Source organism: Amblyomma mixtum, chromosome 2 (genome assembly GCF_055824585.1).
Source record: "Amblyomma mixtum isolate Tamu chromosome 2, ASM5582458v1, whole genome shotgun sequence".
NCBI classification, from domain to species: domain Eukaryota; kingdom Metazoa; phylum Arthropoda; class Arachnida; order Ixodida; family Ixodidae; genus Amblyomma; species Amblyomma mixtum.
In genome coordinates, this window is record NC_143013.1 from 311,514,953 (window position 1) to 311,538,600 (window position 23,648).

General features: G+C 46.3%; 2 protein-coding genes across 3 annotated transcripts in view; one reads left to right on the forward strand and one right to left on the reverse strand.

Annotated features, from left to right (window-relative positions):
* LOC149364973 (uncharacterized) overlaps positions 1 to 5,609 on the forward strand; it is an 80,493-nt gene extending 74,884 nt beyond the window's left edge. For both annotated transcript variants that reach the window (XM_089574969.1, XM_089574968.1), the window contains exon 6: positions 4,020 to 5,609. In XM_089574969.1, coding sequence (XP_089431095.1) covers positions 4,020 to 4,243 — 224 coding nt within the window. In that variant the 3' untranslated portion in view covers positions 4,244 to 5,609. The remainder of the gene's footprint in view (positions 1 to 4,019) is intronic.
* A 1,405-nt stretch (positions 5,610 to 7,014) lies between these two features.
* Positions 7,015 to 23,648, reverse strand: part of LOC149364974 (uncharacterized) — a 34,467-nt gene continuing 17,833 nt past the window's right edge. The window contains exons 12-18 of the mRNA XM_089574970.1: positions 20,796 to 20,936; positions 20,369 to 20,508; positions 17,689 to 17,778; positions 17,071 to 17,193; positions 16,827 to 16,924; positions 14,799 to 14,923; positions 7,015 to 7,501 (exon numbers count right to left, since the gene is read on the reverse strand). Coding sequence (XP_089431096.1) covers positions 7,080 to 7,501; positions 14,799 to 14,923; positions 16,827 to 16,924; positions 17,071 to 17,193; positions 17,689 to 17,778; positions 20,369 to 20,508; positions 20,796 to 20,936 — 1,139 coding nt within the window. The 3' untranslated portion in view covers positions 7,015 to 7,079. The remainder of the gene's footprint in view (positions 7,502 to 14,798; positions 14,924 to 16,826; positions 16,925 to 17,070; positions 17,194 to 17,688; positions 17,779 to 20,368; positions 20,509 to 20,795; positions 20,937 to 23,648) is intronic.

Genomic DNA, 23,648 nt, shown 5'->3' on the forward strand with positions numbered 1-23,648 from the left:
AAACAAGTCTGTCACTAGTAATAACAAAAAGAAAGCAATTTTATCAACAAAAATTTTCCGGGTTATCCTCCGAGAAGAATGACAAAAACATCGCGTAGGAACCTTCGTTCACCTTTATCACCCATCATCATCATCACCAGCCTGACTGCACCCACTGCAGGGCAAAGGCCTCTCCCATATCTCTCTAATTAACCCTATCCTCTCAAACTTGTTGATCTCATACGTCCACCTACCTTTCTGCCACCCCTGCAACATTTGCCTTCTCTTGGAATTCAGTCCATTACCCTTAAGGGCTATCGGATATCTTGCCTTCGCATTGCATGCCCTGCCCAAGCACATTTCTCCCTCTTGATTTCTACTAGGATGTCATTAACTCACGTATGTTCCCTGACCCACTCAGCACTCTTCCTGTCTCTTAACGTTAAACCTATAATTTTCAGCTCACTGCATTGTACTTATCACCCAATCTCGGCCAAACACCCTGGGTACGAGGTACTGCAACATAGGTGCAGAGTGGGGCCTCCAGCAGCACCACTATCGCCCAGCTACATTTCTACATTCCTGCCGTTGAAAAGAGCAAACGCTGCTGTTAGGTTGCTTTGGTTTTCATACTTTCACCTGCCGGACCGCATATGCGCGCCCAACGATAGGGGAGGAGGGCATAGTGGGCCACCTCCAATTCGCTGCCCTCAACAAAGAATTTTCTCAGGGAAAATCAGGAAAAAATCATAGGACGGTTACGAGTTCGTAAAGCGAATGATCCAGCATTCAACGGCGAGTGGTTGCAAAAAAAAATACACATATTAGAATTGATCTGTTGGAGTCTGTGCTGTGCCTGAGTGGTTAGTTCACCTGCCTTGCATTCTGGAGGTGCTGAGCTCGTATACTGCAGGTGAACTTTTACCTGTGGGTGTCAGTTGGTGTGCTTGCACATGCCAACGCCAAAGGGGAAAAACAGGCCCTGGGGGTTAGAGCATCAGCACTGTATGCGGGCGGTGACTGGCTCGTAGGTGGAAAATGCATTTTACGATGATTATGAATTTTTGTGGCACAAAACCATCTGTGGCCAAACAGTGCCAAGCACAAGAGGTTTTTTGTCTACTCAAAGTGGGATCAAAGACTGATTTGCCAAGCATTTCATCCTAATGAAGCAGAGTACTAGGTCAGAGGAAAGCTTGTGCCAATTGTATCACCAGTGGGCAAAAGATGCGTTTTAGCGCGATAGTGTTTCAGCGAACCTTTGGTGGACACCCTGTTGGTGTAAAAACGAAATTCCCATTCGTCACTGATGATTTGATGCAACAAGCACATGACCTAGAACAGGTAATTCAAACACCCAACAATGTTTACAAAGTACAACAGTAATGACGTCACTACACAATTCCTCATTGGCCTACAGGGTCGTGCATCATTTCACCACCATCCCGCAGTGCAGCAGAAGAAAAGCAATTGCACTGAAAAGAAAAATGGTTGAGCCAGAACTCGAGCCTCTGCCTCTTGGGTTGAGAGCCGGGTGCACTACCCCTCGACCACGAAGAAGCTTTGGTTAAGGCCGATAAAAGGAGACCTTGCGTGAGCGCCTTGCACCGCAGGGTACGCTACGTAGCGGACAACAACATCAAGTTAAGATGACCAATTAGCGTCACCAACTAACAGAGCCTAAACAGTACACATACAAACCGAAATCCGCTTGGCGTCTCTCCACCGCTGGTCTGGAAAGAAATGTGGCTGCTGTGGTCCAATGTTGCCTTAACAGCAAACAATATGGTTTGCAAGGACTGCCCATTGAGCAGCGGGCTTTCGCCTCCAGGATTCTCCTCTAGGTCCCACATACATATGCAATATTTTGCTTCAGCTAGTTACAAAAATAACTGCTTCCAGTTTCTCCTGAGTGTCTGTTCACATTATCTCCGAAGTTAGCTGTGCCAAATACGCAGAAGTTTAATTTGTCACATACCGGGTGTTTCACCTAAGACTTTCTGCAATTTTTAAAAATAAGCTATTTGAATTAGATGCGCGCTTTTTCTGGCATGGCATTATCAGTGGTATAGTACATCATAATGCATCTAAGACGTGCTAACTAGCAGGCTTGTTAACCAATATTTAATAGTTAATTTTAAACTATTACCGTTGGGCTCCTTAATTATTGAGAGGCATGTAGCCCACCGTAAGTGATGTCCATATCCGTTTTTAGAATTTCGAGAACTCGATTATCCTCGGCGCTGTGGCCCAACAAATTTTGACTATTTCGACGAGTTACGTGCACTGGAGAGGTTGCTTTGCCTGCAAGCTTCTCAAACCGCATGTATTTTGGCGCGATGTAGGTGAAATTTGTTGGGCCACAGCGCCGAGGATAATCGCGTTCTCGAAATTCTAAAAACGGATATGGACATCACTTACGGTGGGCTGCATGCCTCTCAATAATTAAGGAGCCAAATGGTAATAGTTTAAAAGTTAGCTATTAAATATTGGTTAACAAGCCTGCTAGTTAGCACGTCTTAGGTGCATTATGATGTACTACACCACTGACAATGCTATGCCAGAAAAAGCGCGCATCTAATTCAAATAGCTTATTTTTGAAAATTGCAGAAAGTCTTAGGTGAAACACCCTGTATAATAACAACACTGCGAAGGCGGATACACAGGGAACACGGATTACAGTGCTGGGAACGTCAGTCAGGACCAGCCATGAAGCTTCCAAATCCGGTGCCGGGGAGAGGATCGCAGTGCTATAAAAACTTATCCAGTGACTCTACCACACGCCGCTGGCCGGACAGATCATGCATGCCCGCCCATTAAAAAGGGGCTGGCTAATAAATGATCATTATCACTATCAGGTTCAGTTCTCATTGGGTCACCAGTGCGTTCTCAATGGGTGCCAGGCGGTGGGCTATGCGGATGGCGCGGCCAATACCAGTTTTGAGGTACGAGCTAAGAACAGCTAACACTGTAAAACCCATTTTTTGACGAAGAAAATAGAGAGTTTTAGTATAGCGTTAGCGTGACAGCGGGCCTAAGGGAAATTACGTTAGCGTGCCGCGAGCAACTTATCCCCAAAGACAGTTTTAGTATAGTGTTCTGAAAGCGTTAAATGCGATCTGCTTTACGTGGAGGTGAAAGGTCCTTCTAAAATGGTTTCCACTGCCACTAACTTGCCAAAATACAATATTTCAAAGTCTTTTAAGCCAATTACTGCAGCAGCGCTTATTTTCACCAGCAAAATGACCCAGAAATTGAAATAAAGTGAAATAAAAAACGTATAACAGTGGCGCCATCTAGTCAAGGCAATGCTAACTACAAACCGTTCGAGCAAGTGTATTTTTCTTTGCATGGCGTCTAATGTTCAAAAAACTCTTGTGAATTTTATATAAATTGTCGTGTTACATAATTTAATGACATAAAACACAGCAACAAAGCTCCAAATCTATTTTTGTTTCGTTCCGGACATTTGTGTAACGTTTCGGCTGCGTTTCAGGCAGTTGCAGACGGCAGCAGTGCAGCTTGAGTTCCCATTAGGCTAGAGCGCTCCAGAATCGAGAGCGCATCTCAAAAACTGGGCTGAATGGCAGCTTAAACTTTATCGTCGAAGCAAGGTAGGTCACAGCGAAAAGCAACAACACCAGTAGTTGCCGGTAAACATGCCGACCAGAGTCGCAAGGACTGCTGAATCGGCTGAAACGGACGGCTCTCGCTTGGAAGGACGCCGCCATGTTTCCACGCTAAAGGTGCAAAAGCCGCAACTGCCGCAATGCTAAATGCTGAAAATTGCATTTGTACGCTAACGCTATTTCCTCATTAGCGTTCTGCGCATGCGCAATCTGGACCCGCTATTCCGCTATGCACGCAACTACACAAAGCCCGCAATACTAAAATGAATGCACTGCACTAATAGGACAGCCCCCGAACCACCCCTCCGAGAGTGATCCATAAACCTGCTCCTGCCCAGTGGTGGCACTTTCCTCCTACTTGTAGATGCAAGAGCAGTTCACCAATGCGCACACGCCCTGCCCCTTTTGCAGACACCCAGCATGCCCCAGTGACGCAGGCTGCTGCCCCCGCTGCTGCATCTGGTGTTGGCCCAAGCCCAGCGTGCCCGCAGTCAAAGACATCACTCGGTCATGGCTGCGTCCAGTCTTGCGCCTGCCCTGACACGGCCGTCTGCTTCGCCGCAACGGGCAACGCCAGGGGTGTCTGCAAGCTTCCAGAGCCAGACGACCTGACTCGCGGTTCTTATCTTCCGTAAACCACGGGGGATGCAGCTACAGTCTTCCATGGCGACGTCCCGCCCTGCCCTTTGCTCTGTTCCTCTGACCATAAATGTGTCCCTTTCCACTCTCTTCCATGCACTGTCTTATCCATTGAGCGTGACCATCTTTTTTTCGTGTGGGACCTATACCTGGCAGTGTGGGGGCTTGCTGTTTGTTTCTAGATGTTATGCTCCAAATGATTGCCCAACTGTGTCACAAGCATGCTAGATTGTTTGCCAGCAAATTAAGTTTTCAACCTCCCATTGTGTTAAATATACAATGGACTCTTGTAGATTCAAACTCGCTCAATTAGTACAGTCTGTTTATTCCAACTGGTGGATCGGTTATGTCACCATTGAAGATATTAAGAGGCTCCTGTTAATTTGAACTTTGTGCAACTTTAACAAACTTTTGGTCCTCTTTGAGTTCGAATCATCAAGAGTCGACTGTATCCGTCAAGGTTACCTAATATGCTAAAAAATCGCATGTGGTGAGGATACCGCTTCCTAAAAGCAGTTGACTTGCACAGTGACTGATGTGTGGTTAAAGCAACTTGTTTGCATGATTTTTTACTGGTGGCTACTATGACAAAAATGCTGCCAATTACCTCTTATTAAAGCAGTAAAATGAGTGAGAAAGGAAGACACTTCAGCCTTACACATGAACTTAACCCAACAAAGGCTTGCTGGCAATTGCCCTGCCTCTGTAGAACCCTTTCCAAATGTGCACTAGGAAATGTCAGTTTTGAACTTGTCAGTACTAATAGCATTGGTTGCTAATGTGAAAACAAGACAGAGTGACGCAAGACAGCTGACAGTGTTACACCTCAGTGCATGGGCAGTTTATGCTCACAAGCCTACATTTTTACTGCAACTTCAAAAAACATGCCACATTTCAGCGCCCAACACAAATAAAGAAAATAAATGTTCTCTCTGCTTTGCTTGCACGATAAAACTAATGCATGTACCATTTGAAAAGAGAAGCCAATTATCTGGTTTTAGTGACTTTGGCACATCTCCATTTTATCATCTTATTCTTCGGCTACTCCCTGTACCTAGCGTGGTGTGTTAGGCGTAGCTTCCGAGCAAGTCAAACTTCCAGCTAATGCCACATGACCCAAGTTAGAAATTCCAAACTGAGATTCTGATTTGTGAAGTTACTCAATGCTGCAAGAGCCTGACTCACCGCACCATGGCCCTGTTTACTTTTTCTGACTTAGCTATTACTAATTGTATGAACATGAGGGAGAAGTTTAAGGGCATGTTCTTGTACCATAGGCTTGCACTGCACGTTTGTGTGTTTTTTGTCTTCAACACCAGGTGTAAATATTCTTTGTATGAATAAAAGGAGATGTTGTTGTAACATATATTATTCTTAATACACGGTTTTCAGAAATCGCATAACATACAGATCTGACAGAGATTGTTGATGGCAAATGGTGGGACTTCACAAGCACTAGAAGACTAAGCATGGGATGTCCTAGGCTACTGCAAAAGTAAACATAAAGCAGTGACATGAACATCTGTTCTTAAGTGTGTGCAAAATGAGTAAGGATGTACAAATATTTAGAAATTAAATGGTGTATGTTCAAAATTATTCAAATCGAATCGAATATGTCCTCACGTTTTCGAATACTTTTCGAATAATTGGAGAGAAGTTGTAATAAGCTGCGTACGTGATCGGTATGCACGGAACGGAGAGTTCAGCGCCACGGTGCAGTTCATTTGCGGGGTGGTGTTGATAATCCTCATACATGGCCTCAGAGCTTGGAAGATGCGGCACGGTCCAGGCAGGTTCAGGAAACCTGGGCTTTATGCCTGACCGCGAAAGCCATGCCTCATACGTATCTCTCTCCCGTTTCATGCATTGAGATGTGGCACTAGTTAATTACCTTCCATTATCAACAGCAAACAGTATGTTTCCTATGCACATAACATGACAAAGACAGAGTTAATACGTTGACTCCGTGCTGCCACCGTCCAAATGGAGATCATTGTTGCGTCCTATAACAGATAGAGCTATAACTGCAAAACAGCGTTCGCTGTTTTTCACAACTGCTTGCTGCATATTCGTGCAAGTAGCAAATATTCGTAAAAATATTTGATTCGTAATCAATTAAGTGCTCTTCCTAATCTATTCGTTTTCAATTCGATTTTCAGCTAAACTATCCGTATTCGATTCAGTAGCAATGCTGCACTATCATATTCGATTCAGTTTGGAAAAAGTACTATTCATGCAACCCTAAAAATGAGCTAATGTACTGAAACAAATTTGAACAGGGGAAGCAGGTAAGTGTGTTTGTTTACACCAAACAACACTGATCGGACTATTGCAACAACAATGTAATAGCACAACTATACTCACCAGAAGAGATTACTTCAATACTAAAGGAATTTACTCTTCAATGATATTAGACTATATGGTCTACATCATTTAATGTGATAAGCACACTGTAATATAGCAAGATTTAAAAATCAAGATGTCTAAAAAAACATAAAACTGGACAAGTTTGCACCTGCAACTTGGCTCAACTTTGCTGCCTGCACAACACAGACTAATTACATGCACTTTAAATGCTGTACCATGAAAGCAATATCTGATGTTCACACATCCTTAATTATGTAGAATATACTGCTTTAGTTTATCTAAGCTGTAGCTTACAAACATTCCTCATATGTGGGTTTGGGATTCCACTGAACCGTCTCTTCCACTTCTAACTCAACTTTCTTGAGCTCAAAAATCCCAAATAAATACTATTAACACATCGTTTAAAAACAGCACAATGTGCAAGTATTTCTTTTAATACCCTCTTTCACTCCACAAGCTCCCACTTCAATCTGCCGAAGGAAACTTTTTCCTTTTAGGCTTACGAACTTTCTGCCCAGGACCAGCTTTCTTCTGAAACAAGCTCTTTTTTGGAGATGCCTTTGACGGCTTTGCCCGATCGCTTGTGGTGGTGCTCTTTACAGGCTTGCCACTACTGCCCGGTGCGTTTTGTGCCTTCTTCTGAGCACTGCTCTCACCAGCCTGCTGCTGCATCTTCTTCTTTCTCTTCTTAAGCTTCATCTTCTTGTTCTTCCTTCTGTTCTTCCCCGCAGCTGCAGGCGAGGAAGAAGAGGGCTGCTTGGTAGCTGAGGGAGCTGCAGATTTTTCAGTGCAAGCCTTCTTTTTGGGAGGTTCCGACTCTGGCTCGTCGCTTGCCTCACTTTTTGCGGCCTTTTTCTCTTTGTCTTGCTCCTTCTCTTCAGTGATGGCTGGAAATAACACATTAACGAAATAACGAAAAACAGCGTCACATACCTCTCATCATAAGAAGGAATGAAACTTCAATAAAACGGAGCGTTGAGCTAGTTGGTACATGTTTCTTGGAAAAAACAGCGCTAAGACGAAGGACAACGAAAAAGAGTACAACAGGACCGGATTCAGCGCCGGTCCTGTTGTACTCTTTTTCTTTGTCCTTCGTCTTAGCGCTGTTTTTTCCAAGAAGGAACAAAGTTGTTTACATTGCACACCAGCATTGAAAAAGCTCGAATAGAATATTCAACAGCGCCTTGCACTGCGAGATTTGTGATGGATTGAGAAAGCTCTGCTTTAATGTTCTTACTGTAGACCCCTGAGCAAAAGTTGATGCCCAACATCCAGTTTATGCTGCAGAAAATACAGTTCACAGTGCGAAATGTTTTCTAAACAACCTATTCAACTATAAACTACAGCACAAATTGGGAATGGGGGTAAATTTTGACTGGGGAAACACAGGTAGTATCTCCAGTCAAAATTCGTGTGAACTGTTCGTCCCAGTACCTTGCACTGATTTTGAAGTAAAATGATCTTGAGCACAAATTATTACCAGCGAGTTCCCTGACAAAAAATGTCATTGCTAGGCGTACTGCAAGTGACAAAATTATTTCTGAAGCTTCAACACACTCTGCTGCCTTGCTTTTTCCAACTATGGCCTTTCCAACAGGCTAAAGAATAGGGAGGCATAAAACCTAATGTTCTACGCAACTTTGATGACCAATTCAGTTATCTTTTTTTTCTTTTTGAATGATTGATCACTTAACATGATCCCTATTGTACACCTGCAGAGGAAATCACTGAGCACAACAACAGCAAATAAAGCTAAATTCTTTGCACGTAGGTTGTGTTGCTTGAGATTCAATATAGTGTTGTGCCATAGTGACCTGTAAAGAAATGCCCAAAGGAAGACAAGTCAACTGAAATGAAACTACTGGTGTCCTTGACTAGTCACTTGGATTATCTGACCCAGAGCGTGCAAATCAGATGCTAAATATGAAACCTAGTCAGAGGAACAGCGCAACTTCTGACAGGTATGAAAGGAAAGACCAACGAGGACAAGTGCCTTTCCTTTCGCCCCTGTCAAAAGTCGTGCTGTTCCTTTTTGAAACGGCATACCAACTCGCCCAAGCATCATTTCTACTCAGAGGAGACACTGCCAAGCCGAATATGTGACGTTCCCAAGTGGTCATGTGACAGAAACAATCTGAAGGCCTTTTGGTTGACACTGAATGGTAGGAACATTCGGTGCATTCTACTTTTCCACATCATAGCTCTTTGCCAAGCGCATCTATATTCTGTTCTCAGAGTACCCACTGACAAAGATGTTTAATCAGCAGACTCTTCAATTCTATATAACATGACTCTTAAGACTTATATCCCTGTCACACGGGCACTTTCAAAGGCTGTTGAGTCGACAGCCTTCAAGATTCTCAATCTCTATCAAACTGTAAGGAGTTCATGTCGCTGCTAAACAGCAAACTCGATCACTGTTGAGAGACTTCATCATCTCGCACCATCACTGCCAGTAATTTCGCAGGCATGATAGCAATCAAACAACAAGTTTAGTCTGACACAAAATCTTTATTCGTTACAGTAATATTACTCACTCTTGAAATGAATTTCGTTGTCTTGGACAAGCTGTAGTAGCATTCATTCCCTTTTGAGGAAGCTGGCGGTGGTAATGTTTTTGTATCGCTGCCAACATTGGTACTATGCATGCTGAAGTGTTTTGTCGCCAGGCCTGTCATTTTTGGTGCAAATTAAGCCGTGTATTTTGAAGTTCCAAATTTTTCAAGGAATACACTGCTGTTATTTCATTCCCCAGTTAGTTGATGTGAGCGCTCCGCATCTAAGAGCGCATGTAGCCGCTGCTTGAAGGCCCTCGAAATCTCAATTAGAGTTTTGCACTGCTCCATTGACTTGATAGACTACTGATTCAATGGACATCACGGCCGCCTGTGTAGCAGTACTCAAATGGCCTTTGAGTCAATAGACTATCAGTTTGAGGGCCTTCGAAATGCCTGTGTGAGGGGGTATTAGCCAGCGTGTTGTGGGTTTCTAAGTGGACACAGGCCACCACCCACCGCGGGTTCGAGCTTCGCGCGAGCCAAGGGCCCCGATCAGCCGTCACCACACACACACTGGGACACCGATGCAGCGCACTCAACCTCCGCTGGGAGGAGAGCGATTCGCCGCAAAGAAATAAGCCTCCAAGTTCACAAAGGAGACGTTTATTCACATCGTCCTCCAGCTGATACACACACACTCAATAGTCACCCCGTCCCGGGGGCGCGCGAGGAGCAAGGCTCCGCTGCGCGCACGAAGCGACTCGAGTAATGCGCACCGCTAGCACGCCGCTGCAGGAGAATGTCCCCGCGGCAGAACTGTGATCTCTCTCTCGTGTCGACCGTTGGGCCGGTTGCGAGAGAGAGTGGGCATTCAACGCAAGGTACGCCTGTCAGAGGTCGCTGGACCCCGCTGGACAGGCTCGAGCCGCTGCAGGTCAGAGGACACGTGCGGGCGAGCTCGAGTAAGCACTGGTACGAACGGCAAAGGCCGGCACGGACAAACAGTAACGTACGCACCTTACGCTGTCTCGGAGGGATCTCTCTCTCTGGGCCCCGCTCGGACGGTCGCGCGGCGCGCGGCCGCCCAAAGCGGGGTCCCGAATTCCCGCCAAAAGGCGCCAATGGCAAAGGCCCTTGGGGAGCCGGGGCGGAGCTGTGGCCAAATGACAGTGATTAGTCACCTAGCCGCCTCTCCACCGCCTGAGGCGGGAGCAAGGGAAAGAGGAGAAACAACGCGGTAGGCCGGCACAGCCGCGCAAAGGCGACGGCGGAAAGCCAGATTCCCACATCCCCCTCTCCTTAAATGCCCTCCTACCCATAGGCAAAGCACGCGGCCAAAAATAAAGAAATCAATACACAAAAAAAATAAGCTACACTTCAGTTCCAAAATAAAGAAAGGAATACACAAAACAAAACTAGCTACCCTTCAGTTCCAGCCACAACAACGTAAAAAAACAACAACACACAAACAAAGGAAAACAAGGCAAACAACACTTGCATACGCTTCAGTAAATCAAAACAGCTTGCAGATTATATACAATGCGATGTGAATACAACTGTACAGCTATGTTACAGGTGGATGCCAGCCTCAAAGTTCGATGGCGCGGCCCAGTGGGCCGGTCGGCGACTCACCGCTCGCAGGCTTCAAGTTGAACGGGTTGGGAGGGCCGACGACTGATGGCGGTCTTCTTTCCGTTGATGTAGGGTGCGTTGATGACGACGGGGCCGCGGCAGAGCACTGACCTCACGCCCTTGGACACGACATCACGTTCGGGCACAAGAGAGTTAGTGCACCCCTTTCACGCCGGCTGAAACGGGCGAGGACGTTCGGCGGCGTCCAGATGTGTAACCTTGTCCACAGCGAGAGGTCCCTCTCATCCTCGCGCTCACGCAGAAGCACACAACGGCACAACTCACAGGCGTCGCCTTGGCTCATGGTGACGCGCGCACACAGTCACAGCCACAACCACGCATACACCGGCAAGTGCGCGGACGCTGGTCGGCGACAACGATCCCCTCATCAGAAGCGTCCAGAGGCGCCGCGGCGAGGGTCAAAGGGTGCACTTTCCGCCCCCCCATCGCCCCAAACGCCCCGCCAACTTCCCCTCCATACGGGCCGCACAAAACTCGCACCGCGACACACGGCTCCTTAACGAGCCAACCACCCACAGTCGGGCCGGAAATGAGAAAAGGCGCTGTACAAACGACAGGCAAACTCTGCGCTTCAAAAGATAAGCGCAAGAGAGAGCGGCTGAAGTATACATATGTACAAGTCTGGTTAAAAAAAACTGAACGCCAACGCAGACGCATGTTACCTATGTACATCTCGGTACGTTAGAACGAAAACCGACGAACAAGCTGGAAACGAAAGTGGCTAAAAACTGACTAAACAAAACAAATAAATAAACTGATAAACACACAAGGCTGGAACTGAGCATGCTGCAAAAACAAAAAAAAAACAAAAAAAAATAACACACCGTGCTTCGCCTAGGTAGGGCCTGACGAGAAAGCTCGCCAGCTAGCTGAGGCTGCGTGCCTTCGGTTGCGGAAAAGTCCGCCGTCCGGCATCAATCACACCGGTGACCGTCGCCTCAGATTGTACCGGTGCTCCGTACGCTTGCGTTCCGCAGCACCAGTTGTGCCTTTGCGCTTGCCTTTGATACCAATGGGTACCGGCGCAAGCTCGTCAGACCGTGACGCGTAGGCCTTCAGGTCATTGAACCCCTGCTTGCTCCTGGGGAAAGGCCCCATCAAATCGCAGGTGGCCATCTGCCACGGACGCACACTGTCAAACGGTTTCATCATTCCAGGCGGCTTGCCGCCCCGTGACTTCACCGCTTGACAGACATGGCAGGAACGGCAATAGCGGAAAATGTCACGCTTCATGCCAGGCCACGTCACCGAATGACTCAGTTTTGCAAAAACTTTGGAGCCACTCAGATGACCGGCCAGTGGTTCGTCATGAGAGAATCGCAAAAGTGCGCCTCTCAGACTTTTGGGGATAACCACCTAGAACGGGTCGATGGACTCGTCATCGGTGGCTATGTACTTCAGCACGAGCCCGTCATTGTCCAGCAAATATGAATCCCCGGGGTTCGCCGCGACACACGCTGGCTTCTGCCCCCCTGCGCCCGCTACAATACAAGTAGCGTCACGGCGCTCCGTCTCCCTGAGACCGTCGCTCACCTCGCGACAAAACGGGTCATTTTGCTGGGCTTTCAGTAGCTCTTTAGGGCTGAAAACGATTCCAGTCATCCCAGAGGGGAGCCTGGTCTCGTCCCCACTCAGGTTTGCAGCCAAAATTTCCGTTCGCGTCGGCACTTCCGAGGCGCTCACGAAGAGCTTCGCCTCTCGTCCTCTTTGCGAAGCGCTGCTTGCCTGGTTAGCGGAATGGGTTAACCCGTTCGCGGGCTCTCCCTCCTTGCCGCCCGGCGGCTCGTCCGCTGTTTCGCCCCCTCCGCCTACAGGCGTCAAGGCGCCGCTGGCGAGTGGGGCACGGGATAGCGCGTCAGCTACCACGTTTGTGCTCCCCTTTCGACACTGCACGGAAAAGTCGTAATGCTGTATCAGGAGAGCCCAGCGCGCCAGCCGACCCGCAGGCTCGCGGAGCCGCATCAGCCAACTGAGCGCACTGCACCCCTGCCTCAGTGGAGGCTTGGGCGGGCTGCACGAACGAGGGAGGCAAGGCTCCTAGTTCGATGAGCGGCGTGGTTTCCACAGGGAACCGGGCCAGCGCCTCGCCGTTTCCAGAGCAGAATTGACTGCTCGCGGGGTACGGCTGCTGCTGTTCGAAACTGCCGATTGCGGCAGCGTGACACGAACTGCTTTCGCACTGGGCGGAAAGCTTGCACAGCTGAGGCATGTGACCAGCGGATGCACCGCAGGGTGCTTCCGATACAGCTCCAATGGGAGCCGCGTGGTCGACATTTTGGGTTGTGTCGCCGTAAACCCCAATGGGGGGCCGCGGCCAACCACGGTGTCTAGCTATTCGAAGGAACAGCAGCCAGCGGATCAAACGACGCTACAACTCCGTTGGGAGCCGACATGTAGCTGCCGAGTGCCCCGCTGTGGGTGGTAGACACGGTGCGCAAGCGTGATCGGCAAGGCGACCTGCTCGGCTAATGTGCCATCAAAGGCGTAAGCGCCAATGACTTAGCACGTTGGGCGCCAGTTGTGGGTTTCTAAGTGGACACAGGCCACCACCCACCGCGGGTTCGAGCTTCGCGCGAGCCAAGGGCCCCGATCAGCCGTCACCACACACACACTGGGACACCGATGCAGCGCACTCAACCTCCGCTGGGAGGAGAGCGATTCGCCGCAAAGAAATAAGCCTCCAAGTTCACAAAGGAGACGTTTATTCACATCGTCCTCCAGCTGATACACACACACTCAATAGTCACCCCGTCCCGGGGGCGCGCGAGGAGCAAGGCTCCGCTGCGCGCACGAAGCGACTCGAGTAATGCGCACCGCTAGCACGCCGCTGCAGGAGAATGTCCCCGCGGCAGAACTGTGATCTCTCTCTCGTGTCGACCGTTGGGCCGGTTGCGAGAGAGAGTGGGCATTCAACGCAAGGTACGCCTGTCAGAGGTCGCTGGACCCCGCTGGACAGGCTCGAGCCGCTGCAGGTCAGAGGACACGTGCGGGCGAGCTCGAGTAAGCACTGGTACGAACGGCAAAGGCCGGCACGGACAAACAGTAACGTACGCACCTTACGCTGTCTCGGAGGGATCTCTCTCTCTGGGCCCCGCTCGGACGGTCGCGCGGCGCGCGGCCGCCCAAAGCGGGGTCCCGAATTCCCGCCAAAAGGCGCCAATGGCAAAGGCCCTTGGGGAGCCGGGGCGGAGCTGTGGCCAAATGACAGTGATTAGTCACCTAGCCGCCTCTCCACCGCCTGAGGCGGGAGCAAGGGAAAGAGGAGAAACAACGCGGTAGGCCGGCACAGCCGCGCAAAGGCGACGGCGGAAAGCCAGATTCCCACAGTGTTCATCTGGTTATCTATAAGCTGAGACCACAAAAACACTGCATTTTCACTAGGCATACACAGATTTTATGCACTATAACCACTTAAGAACACCTGCGCTTCGTTTACATAAAACCGAGCCACAAAGATGTATTTAAAAATTATGCAGGCACAGACATGGCAGACGTGCCTCATGCTAAACCGTTTCTGAACTTGTAAACACCGCTGGCACAGTCATCAAAGCTGGCATGATGATTGCTTCTGGGCACAGCGAAGAAGCATGTACAAGAACACCAAAATGCTGGCACACAGCAACTTCATCGCATCATCACCCGAACCCAGGTGACCACATCGTCATGCGTCACCAAGGTGCCGGTGCTGTGCTAGGACTGATGTGAGGTACCCACGTGCCCCAGCGCACCCCGCTGCTCCAAATTCTGCATCAGAGTGCATGAGAGTGCCCTGCCCTGGGGGCCGATGGTCCAAAAGAACCAGCCGAAGATAAAAAGAGGGACGATTATTGACCAATTGAATGCAAGGCCTCTTTTCAGAGCACTCTAGCACATCTGAACGTGACCAGCCGAAGATACACTACGTGAGAATGAGCAGTGTGCAAAACAGCTGAGCCAGTGCAGGGCCAAAATGTGCAAAAACTGGGAGTTTTAAATCTGCACTACACCAGCAGAAATGCTTAGAAAGGTGCTGAAGCGCACAAGTACCACTTACGCGTCAGTGGTATGGTATTGGAGAACTTTTTCAGCTTGGCCACAAAGAAGCCCTCCATGTTGTGAGTGTGTGGGTAGAAACGACGGGTCTTGTTCAATGAAGGGTGGAACCTGTGCTCCCGGTACCTAGTGGGCACAAGGAAATAATGCGTGGTACACTTGTTTACAGTCTTGACAAAGATATGCAAGGTTCCTGGCTGTGTGATTTTGCTATCCAACTTGGGAAAAGAGAAAGAAAAGTGTGCCAGTCTATGTTATTACCAAAATGTTTGCAATCAGAAGCTTAGTTAACATTTATAAACATAAACTTAACGTTTTGCGCAGTATATTTGGCCACAGTTGGTTTAGAAAGGAAACATTTAGATATACCTCCCATCCTGCTCTTATCGTCCCATTGTGCGCTAATGATTTATTTCCAGTTATCACATTCTATGTAATGTTTCTGATTTCGTCCAAGTCAAGGGGAAGTATGCCACTTGCACGAATATATAACGTGCGGGGGGAAGGGGAACTTGACTCTAAATAAAAACCAAAGCTTTGAATGAAAACCGCGTCTTCCATGACCTCAGTGTCATTTAATCAATCAATCAATCAATCAAAAACATTTTATTTCAGGGCATTTCCTGCAGAGACAGAGACAAAAGGCTAATATAGCCTGACAAGGTCTCTGCCCTCGTTTTGGTCGTACAGCGTAGCAAAAATGTGCACGTCACATAGAAAGAAAATTAACTTACAATATACCAGGAAAAAAACAAAAAACAATACTACACATATACACAGTAAACTAAAGAAATCATATGCCCAGAAAAACTTCGTAAGAATTTTAGCGCATTACAGGTAGTATTCAGTGAGCACTGTTGCAGCAATACGCACTTCATACTAAAACAGAAAAACAGTAAATCAGAGAGAAAAAGCTCACAATATAGTAAACAGTATGGAGCAATCTACATAACGCATGCGGTTGCCACAAGGAAAGTTCTGTACATTCTTTTTAATTTAGCAGGGCTATCTGTCCAATTTATTAGGCTGCCCGGACTTTCTTTCCTCCTTTTCTTCCCTTCCCTAGCCCTCACTGAACATTTACTGCCTCTCCTTTCTCAGCGGCCTGCACCAGCTTCCTTTAAGTTCACAGCCATCCTTACCCTTTTTTGTGTGAGTGTATGCTTTTTTTTGTGTGTGCGCGGCCGCTCACTTGCAGACAGCTTAGCACGACAATGGTGTGATGGATTTTCATGAAGTTTTTGCGCTGATTTCTTGATAAATTCTTTATGCATTGACACTTCTACATTTTTAAATTATACTTTATTTTATTACTCCACAAAAACTGTGAGGTGACAGTAATGAGTGCTTTATGCAAGCATGGATATGTTCTGTGTAGAGAAAAACCAGGTTGATAAAAATAATCGAGAATGTCACTCCATGAATCATTCCTTTGGGTAAAATGTAAGAGCGACTATAGGCTCCTACCATGTTTTGTTGCCATGCCAAGCTTTCTGCAAATGTGGTACAGCAATGAAACACATAAAAATTTATGTCAAAACTACTGAAGGTATATCAGTGAAAATTGGTACTATTTCACCATTTCCTGCACATTCCAATAAGTGCGTCATATTTCATCGCATCCAATTTCATGCCAAAAAAAAAAAATTTAACCTCCAAAACCTGCGTCCCCACTTAAAGATAACTTACTATAAACAAAAAAAATATATACAGTTGTCAATGGAAGGCGAAATGGGGCCACAATTTCACTTTGCTATAATTGAGTTTACTAGAACGGGGTTCTACTGCTCATGTGTCATTTCATAGTGAAACATTCTGTGCAAGTCACCATACATATCAGACCAAACGACAATTTTACCATCAAGTGACCCATTCTTCAAACCCATGGGGCTCTGATGTTAAAATCTGCCGAAAACTTTCATTTTGTTCAATTTACTGCTGAAAACTGGCAAAATACTGACTCCCTGAATTTTAGCCTTCAAGAATGTGTGCAGTGTTTCCTCCACAATTTTTTCAACGGCGGACCTACCTGGTCAGGCCTTCGCGACCGAAGTCCAGTCCTGTTGGTACGAGCTTGACATTCCTCTTCTTAAGGGCATAATCAATGACCCACTCATTTTCTTCAGGCTTAAGATAAGAAAAAAAGAAAAGAAAGCAAGATGAAAATAGGCTCGCACGGTATTCTCAAGAACAGCTTCTTCACTTAATTGCTTCATACAACTTCGTTCCTTCAGCATGCAAGGGGCACAAAGAGGTATGTGCATGCCACTGACCATGACTGAACATGTGCTGTACACTATGTAGCCCGGCTTGTTGTCACTGCAGTCGGCACAGTCAATGGCAGCCAGGATAAGCTGTTTCTGAAGTTGGGAGCACCGGAGAATATCTTTCTCTTCCTGGGAAAAGGAAAAAAAAAGAAAACAAGAATAAGCGTACAATTCATGTTTTTGGCACTGCAGGTTTCATGCCATGCTGAATCAAGACAGAAATTCTGGCACTACTCCTGTCTCTTATGTATGTGGATCCGTAGTTTCTTCAGCACATAGAGAGGTCAGCTTTTCTGCATAGCCAAATTTCGAAACTCTGCACCAGTGGAACGAATGGAGACAAGAAAACGGAGCAGACAGGACAAACACTGGAAATGTAGCGACTGTCCTGTCTGCCTTCTTTTTTGCCTCCAAAATTTGAACAACCAACTCGTCCACTCTCCTTTCCGACACAAAGAATGAAAGCAGGCTATACTACTGATCGTTTTTTTCTGTGAATTTTGCACTACAGCTGGCAACATAAAACTGCAGCATGTAAATGCCATCACATAACGCTGAAGCTGCTCAGCGTAACAACAAAAGTATTAACAGCCAAATACAAGGACATCAAGAACTACACTTCACCTTGTTTGTTTTTACAGCGGGATCCTTGGACACTACGCCCGTACCACTGCATGGTGCATCCAACAGCACCCTGTCAAACCCCTTGGCAACCTACAAATGTGATGCACTTTGTAAAATCTCACATTTGCAAACATGCAAACTGCATAACTTGTACAGTATTTACACATAATAATGTGATGGGGGAGCTTGAGAACTCATGAAAATTAATAATAATAATAATAATAATAATAATAATAATAATAATAATAATAATAATAATAATAATAATAATAATAATAAGCCTACGATCCTCTCTGCAAGGTGGTACAAGAGCACACATGAACATAAAGAAATGTTCACAAAATGATAATAAGACAGACAGACAAGGATGTAAGAAAAAGGAAAAAAAAAATCAAAGCTGTTTACATTGACGGCATACAAGTGGCGTAGTTCGCGAACCATAGTGCGACCTAAATCCATTCCACATTTACTGCAAATTTAATATTTCAATTATAGCCCGATTTCAGCCTGTTTCAGCCAACTACAGCCGATGGCTCGGAAAAAATGGAGGAGGTATGCAAAAATACCGAAGCAACGAACACACTGATATTATTTGAGAGCCAACAATTCAAAAATGCATGTGACATCATTAACTGCAGCAAAGCCTCTGATGAGTTAATGCACACAGCAGCAGTGACCTCAGTGATCACCAAGCCTCTGCTGCTTCGTATTTAATGCTGCGCACTACTGTGCCCATATTCGCCCTGTCCTGCTTTTTCTACTCCACTCAGCTCTTTCAGTGTCTTCTCTCTCTCAACGGCCTGCACCACCTTCTCTCCACATTTATAGCCACCCTGCCCTTTGGCCATGCGCACCGTGCAACTTGAGGGGATACGCAAATCTTGCAATAGTAAAAAAAAAATTCAAAAAATTTGACTTTTCAAAAATGGCATATCCGGGTTCAATACACTCTAAAGTACCTACCTACAAAGTTCAAAGGTTTAATTTGACCTCCAGATTACGAAAAAAAATGATATGTTCGACACCTCCAAAGAGCCTAAATGGTGATTTCGGAGCAAAATGCAGCAGAACTTTGCGCCTCTCGCTTCCCACAACTGCATCCCCCATGGCCACCATCTTGGTCTCGTTCAAAAGCTGACGCTCTGCTCCACATCCAGGTATTACTCACTACTGTCAAATCCTCCTGGGACGTCCACACTTTGCCGATTTCCAAGGCTTCTACAACGATCTCCAAATGGCTGGCAAGCACACCTCAAACTTTGTTTTTTTGCCAACTTAATTAGCCTCACGGAAGTTTTCGTTATGTTTTTATGGTTTAATTTCAATTATTCTTACGCCGTTGAATTCATAAAGAACCAAGCTATTTTATAGCAGAGTCAAACATATCAAATTTTGTGAACAATATATCATCAACTGTATTTCATAATTAAGGTGCTTTGACATAAACTAACATTTTTATATGATAATGTACCTCACTAACAATACAAATGGCCTAGCTCCACATGGCAGGTCTTTGGCTGCAGCTTCATTTCAATCGGAACCAAAAGATATTAAGGGAAAGTGTCCTAATGACCCGTAAGAAATTACATACTTGAGCTTGTTATTTTCCCCTAAAATGAGAACAAATGGAGATACACTGTAACTGATTATTTTTCTGAAAACAGGAGGAAGAAATACACATACAAATCTAAATTCAAACCACCAAACTGCTCATTTCAAACAAACCATACAAACCTAATAAATAATAAAAATTTACTTTTAAAGAGGCTCTGAAAGGGGCCCTTTAAAGTTGAGATATGCCTGTGATGTTAAAGGACACCGCTTCATGAATATCCCCCAGTAAGAATTTCTTTGATGAGCTTTGTAGAAGCTGAGTTATCTGCACTCAAAATTTGAATTCCAGTGTCTTCACACCTTTCCCTCTCCTCTCGTCACATTTTGCACGCTGGAAGGTCGGCGCTTCTCCGCCGGCCCCACCACAGGGGGCGGAGCTTCCCGACCCACTGGAGCTAGGCCACTTACTGGCCGCGGCCACGGTAGCTGCCCAATGTCTGAAAGAATCTAACCAATAGCCTTCTTTGAGCTGGCATACGCAGGCGTGGCACAACAGAGGAGGGTGCGAGCAGAAAATGTCACCAGAAAGGGCTCGCCAAGTTTCGCGCGTGACTTTGGGTTCTCTGTTGCATGTAAAAGTGTATTATTTGGCTCAGGTGTTCGTGAAAACACAATGCAGTGGTCGAGCAAGTTGACGTGCTCCCCTTGGAAGGTGTTTCAGAGCCCCTTTAAAGGCTGCTGAAATGCTGGCTTCTCCAAGCAGGCTGTGAGGCTGGCATTGAAGCTTGCTATAGCTTCATGTGGAGCACCGAGAAAAAAGTATCCACGTTATATTCGTACGTTTGTTCCAAATATAACGTGAGATGCATTCCGAAACAGATGAACTAAGAAAAACAACTCGCGTTATATTTGTGTAAATAAAGTACTTTCTTGGAAAGCAGATTACCTAACAACCAAGGAATCCTTTACACTTTTTTTTTTTTAAGGACTTTCAACAATCCATGCTTTGACAACTTTCAGATTGATGTAATGAAATCAGCACTGAAAGGACCAATGTAGCAACACAACTGGCAGTCTACCTTGAGAACTCAGCCTTGACAAAAAAAAAATTGGGAGATTTTCGTACCTCTGGAAACTTGCGGCCATCGTATGAGCAGACAACAGTGTTGTTCACACCAAGCCTGTGCAAGTTGCCAACGATGGCTTTGCATCGCTCTTTGTGCAGTTCATTGGCAAAAAGGACACCTGTGTTTTTCATTATGGCAGCTGCAATGAAGATGAAGAGCTCAAGTTACTGTCTCAGCATGAATACACCATCTGAAATGCTATTAAATGCAGGCACAGCGTTTTACTGAGATATAAACTGATGTTAAAAAGAGCATTCACAGCATCATGCAGTGATTGTACAAAGCCCAAAAGTCACTGCATTGGTTGGAATGTACAAAAAAGCACAGTCACTCCGTTTGCACTTATATGTACACACTGTAAGCCTTTTGAGTGATTGTGGGACTTCCAGTATGAGCGCACATGTGACGAGAGACCCGCTCACTCACCAATGTGAGAAGCCTTGCCCCCGGGGGCAGCACACATGTCCAGAATGCGCTCATTCTCCTGTGGGGCGAGCGCCATCACTGGCAGCATGGAGGCAGCCCCCTGGAGCACATAGTGGCCTGCCAGGTATTCGGGCGTCGCACCTGATTGGAAAGTGCAGTGTGAGTACCACCATGCTCAAGGCACAATGTACACCCGAATAGAGTGCTTCATCAATTGTCACTTGCGCTCTGGAACCGGTAAGCATGCGACACTTCCTTGCGGCTACATTTAAGATGGCTGTCGTTCTTTACGCCGAAGAAACTAACTGCTGAAAAAACAGCGCAAGGAACGGGACGAAAACACGAAGGAAGAAGACACAGACACGGGCGCTGACTAACAACTGAAATTTTATTTCGATGCAGGACACATATATAAAGTACAAAGAGGGGGGTGTGTCCAAGGCGATCCTGCACAATCACCGAAACAGTGTAGTCACGTCCAAGGGTAAAAACGATAAAAAGGTGAAAAAGCCGAAAGAAAGACAAAAAGCGATAAAACCACGGTGTAAGAGGCCGGGACGGAAGGTAAAAGCGATGAAAACGATGAAAACAGATATGCACATAGCCAAAAGGCAAAAAACAGCTTTAAACTAACGGTGAAAAACGGGACTAAAATCGCGACACAAGGTGATCCACAACGCAAAGGAACAATGTGTGAGTGCACCCTCCCTGTGCCTGTCGCAAAAAGAATTGGATTTTCTTAGGGGCAGGGTAAATGTTTAATCCTGTTCTTAAATGCCCCTCTCTGTCTTTTTTTTTTGTTAATCACCTTGTGTCGCGATTTTAGTCCCATTTTTCACCGTTAGTTTAACGCTGTTTTTTGCCTTTTGGCTATGTGCATATCTGTTTTCATCGTTTTCATCGCTTTTACCTTCCGTCCCGGCCTCTTACATCGTGGTTTTATCGCTTTTTGTCTTTCTTTTGGCTTTTTCACCTTTTTATCGTTTTTACCCTTGGACGTGACTACACTGTTTCGGTGATTGTGCAGGATCGCCTTGGACACACCCCCCTCTTTGTACTTTATATATGTGTCCTGCATCGAAATAAAATTTCAGTTGTTAGTCAGCGCCCGTGTCTGTGTCTTCTTCCTTCGTGTTTTCGTCCCGTTCCTTGCGCTGTTTTTTCATCATGGATTACCAACTAGCCCGGCATCTTGCACTTCTAAACTAACTGTGTGCCGGGCTACAAGTTCGATGTTTCAGAATGTGTGATGGAGGTGTGGTGGCTGCAGCGAGGAAGAATTTTCAGCTGTTCCACACGATGTTGTGGTGCAATTGTTTGAGAAGTGCGGGATTTCATGGGACGACGACTAGTTGTGGTTGTTTGCGAAGTGGGAGATTTTGCTGGACAAGGACATTACAATGACATGCTGTGGGACCGCAGCAGTGACGAAGACAGCAGCGCTAGAAAGGAAGATGGCGCAAGTGTGGACGACTAATGCATTTTCATTTTAGAATGTGCCCACGGGCAAGCGCATTTTTTTTTTTTCCTAACATGCGATATGGGAAGTGGGGGTCGACTTACATTCGAGTTGAATTAGAATCATGTAAATAGGGTACTTTACAATTGCCTAGACTGTAAGACAATATTTGAGCACTTGTGCTACAATATTGCATCATATGATCACTTAATTTTGCGGGTTTTGTTCTGCACCTTCCTGTGCTGTCTTGTATCATGGCAGGCAAGGTGCGCGACACAGTCAGACCAAGCTAGTACAGTGAACCAATATGCGGCAGTAATGCACACACCAAGGCAAATATAACACCCCTTGAAAAATGACACAAAGTAATTACCTCTGGATGTATTAAAGCAGTGGTTATGAAGAACGAATTTTCAGCACCACTTTCACAACCTTGTGTTAAGTTTTAACTTTACTTGTTACAGCACAGAACGATAAATATGTGTTCAATTGGTGAAAAAACTTTTTTCGTGCCACTTCCTGAGCAGTAAGCCACAAGCAACTAAGCAACAAGCCAAAATAGCCGGACTTATATCAGCTCCACAAGCTAAGGCAAAACAGCATGAAGATACCTGTTTGCAGACACACCTTTAAAATGCCTACTTATGCAACACAGATGAAATAGGAATAGTAAACAACTGGAAATGCACAAAGATTCAGGTCAGTTTACCTTTTTAATTCATGCATCTGGCAAACATAATGAAATATACTGCCTGCCCAAAGTAAGAGATACCTCTCAACAAGGATGTCATGGGATACTTGTCATGTGTTTAACCACAGTAACTGACATAATATCTGTATAGTGCCTAGAATATACTGGCTAGTGTGCCGAGGGCGCGCGCTCGCGTGGCCGCCGCGGTGATGCCTTCCCGAAGCCACCGTAGGGTGGCGCTGCCAGTCGCTAAGGTGCCACCGAGCAGCGTTCGCGGCATTGGCCCGGCGTTGGAAACTAACCATGAGCTGCGCTTTTCGCTACGCAGCCCATCTTTCTCCGAGCTTTGAGAGCACTTTTGTTCAAAACCTTTCTCGACGGAAGATAAACTCAACGGCCTAACACTGTCCGTAGAAAATCATCAACCGAGATAGCGCCGCGAGACCGACGATGCGTTGTACAAGTACTATGGTTGTACCGATTTACTACCAGATCCAATCCGTAAAATTTTTATTCTTTCCACCGTACACTGAACACGCTGTACACTGTACAGCGTCACTGTACAGAACCTGGGCCCTGAAGTGAAAAAGAAAGGTAAATTAAATGCCGAATATCCAGCGAGAGGCCCAGCTTACCAACTTGAAACAAACACCGAAGGCTGACAGCTGCGGCCACAGTATCCCCGAAAACTCTCCGATCCGGA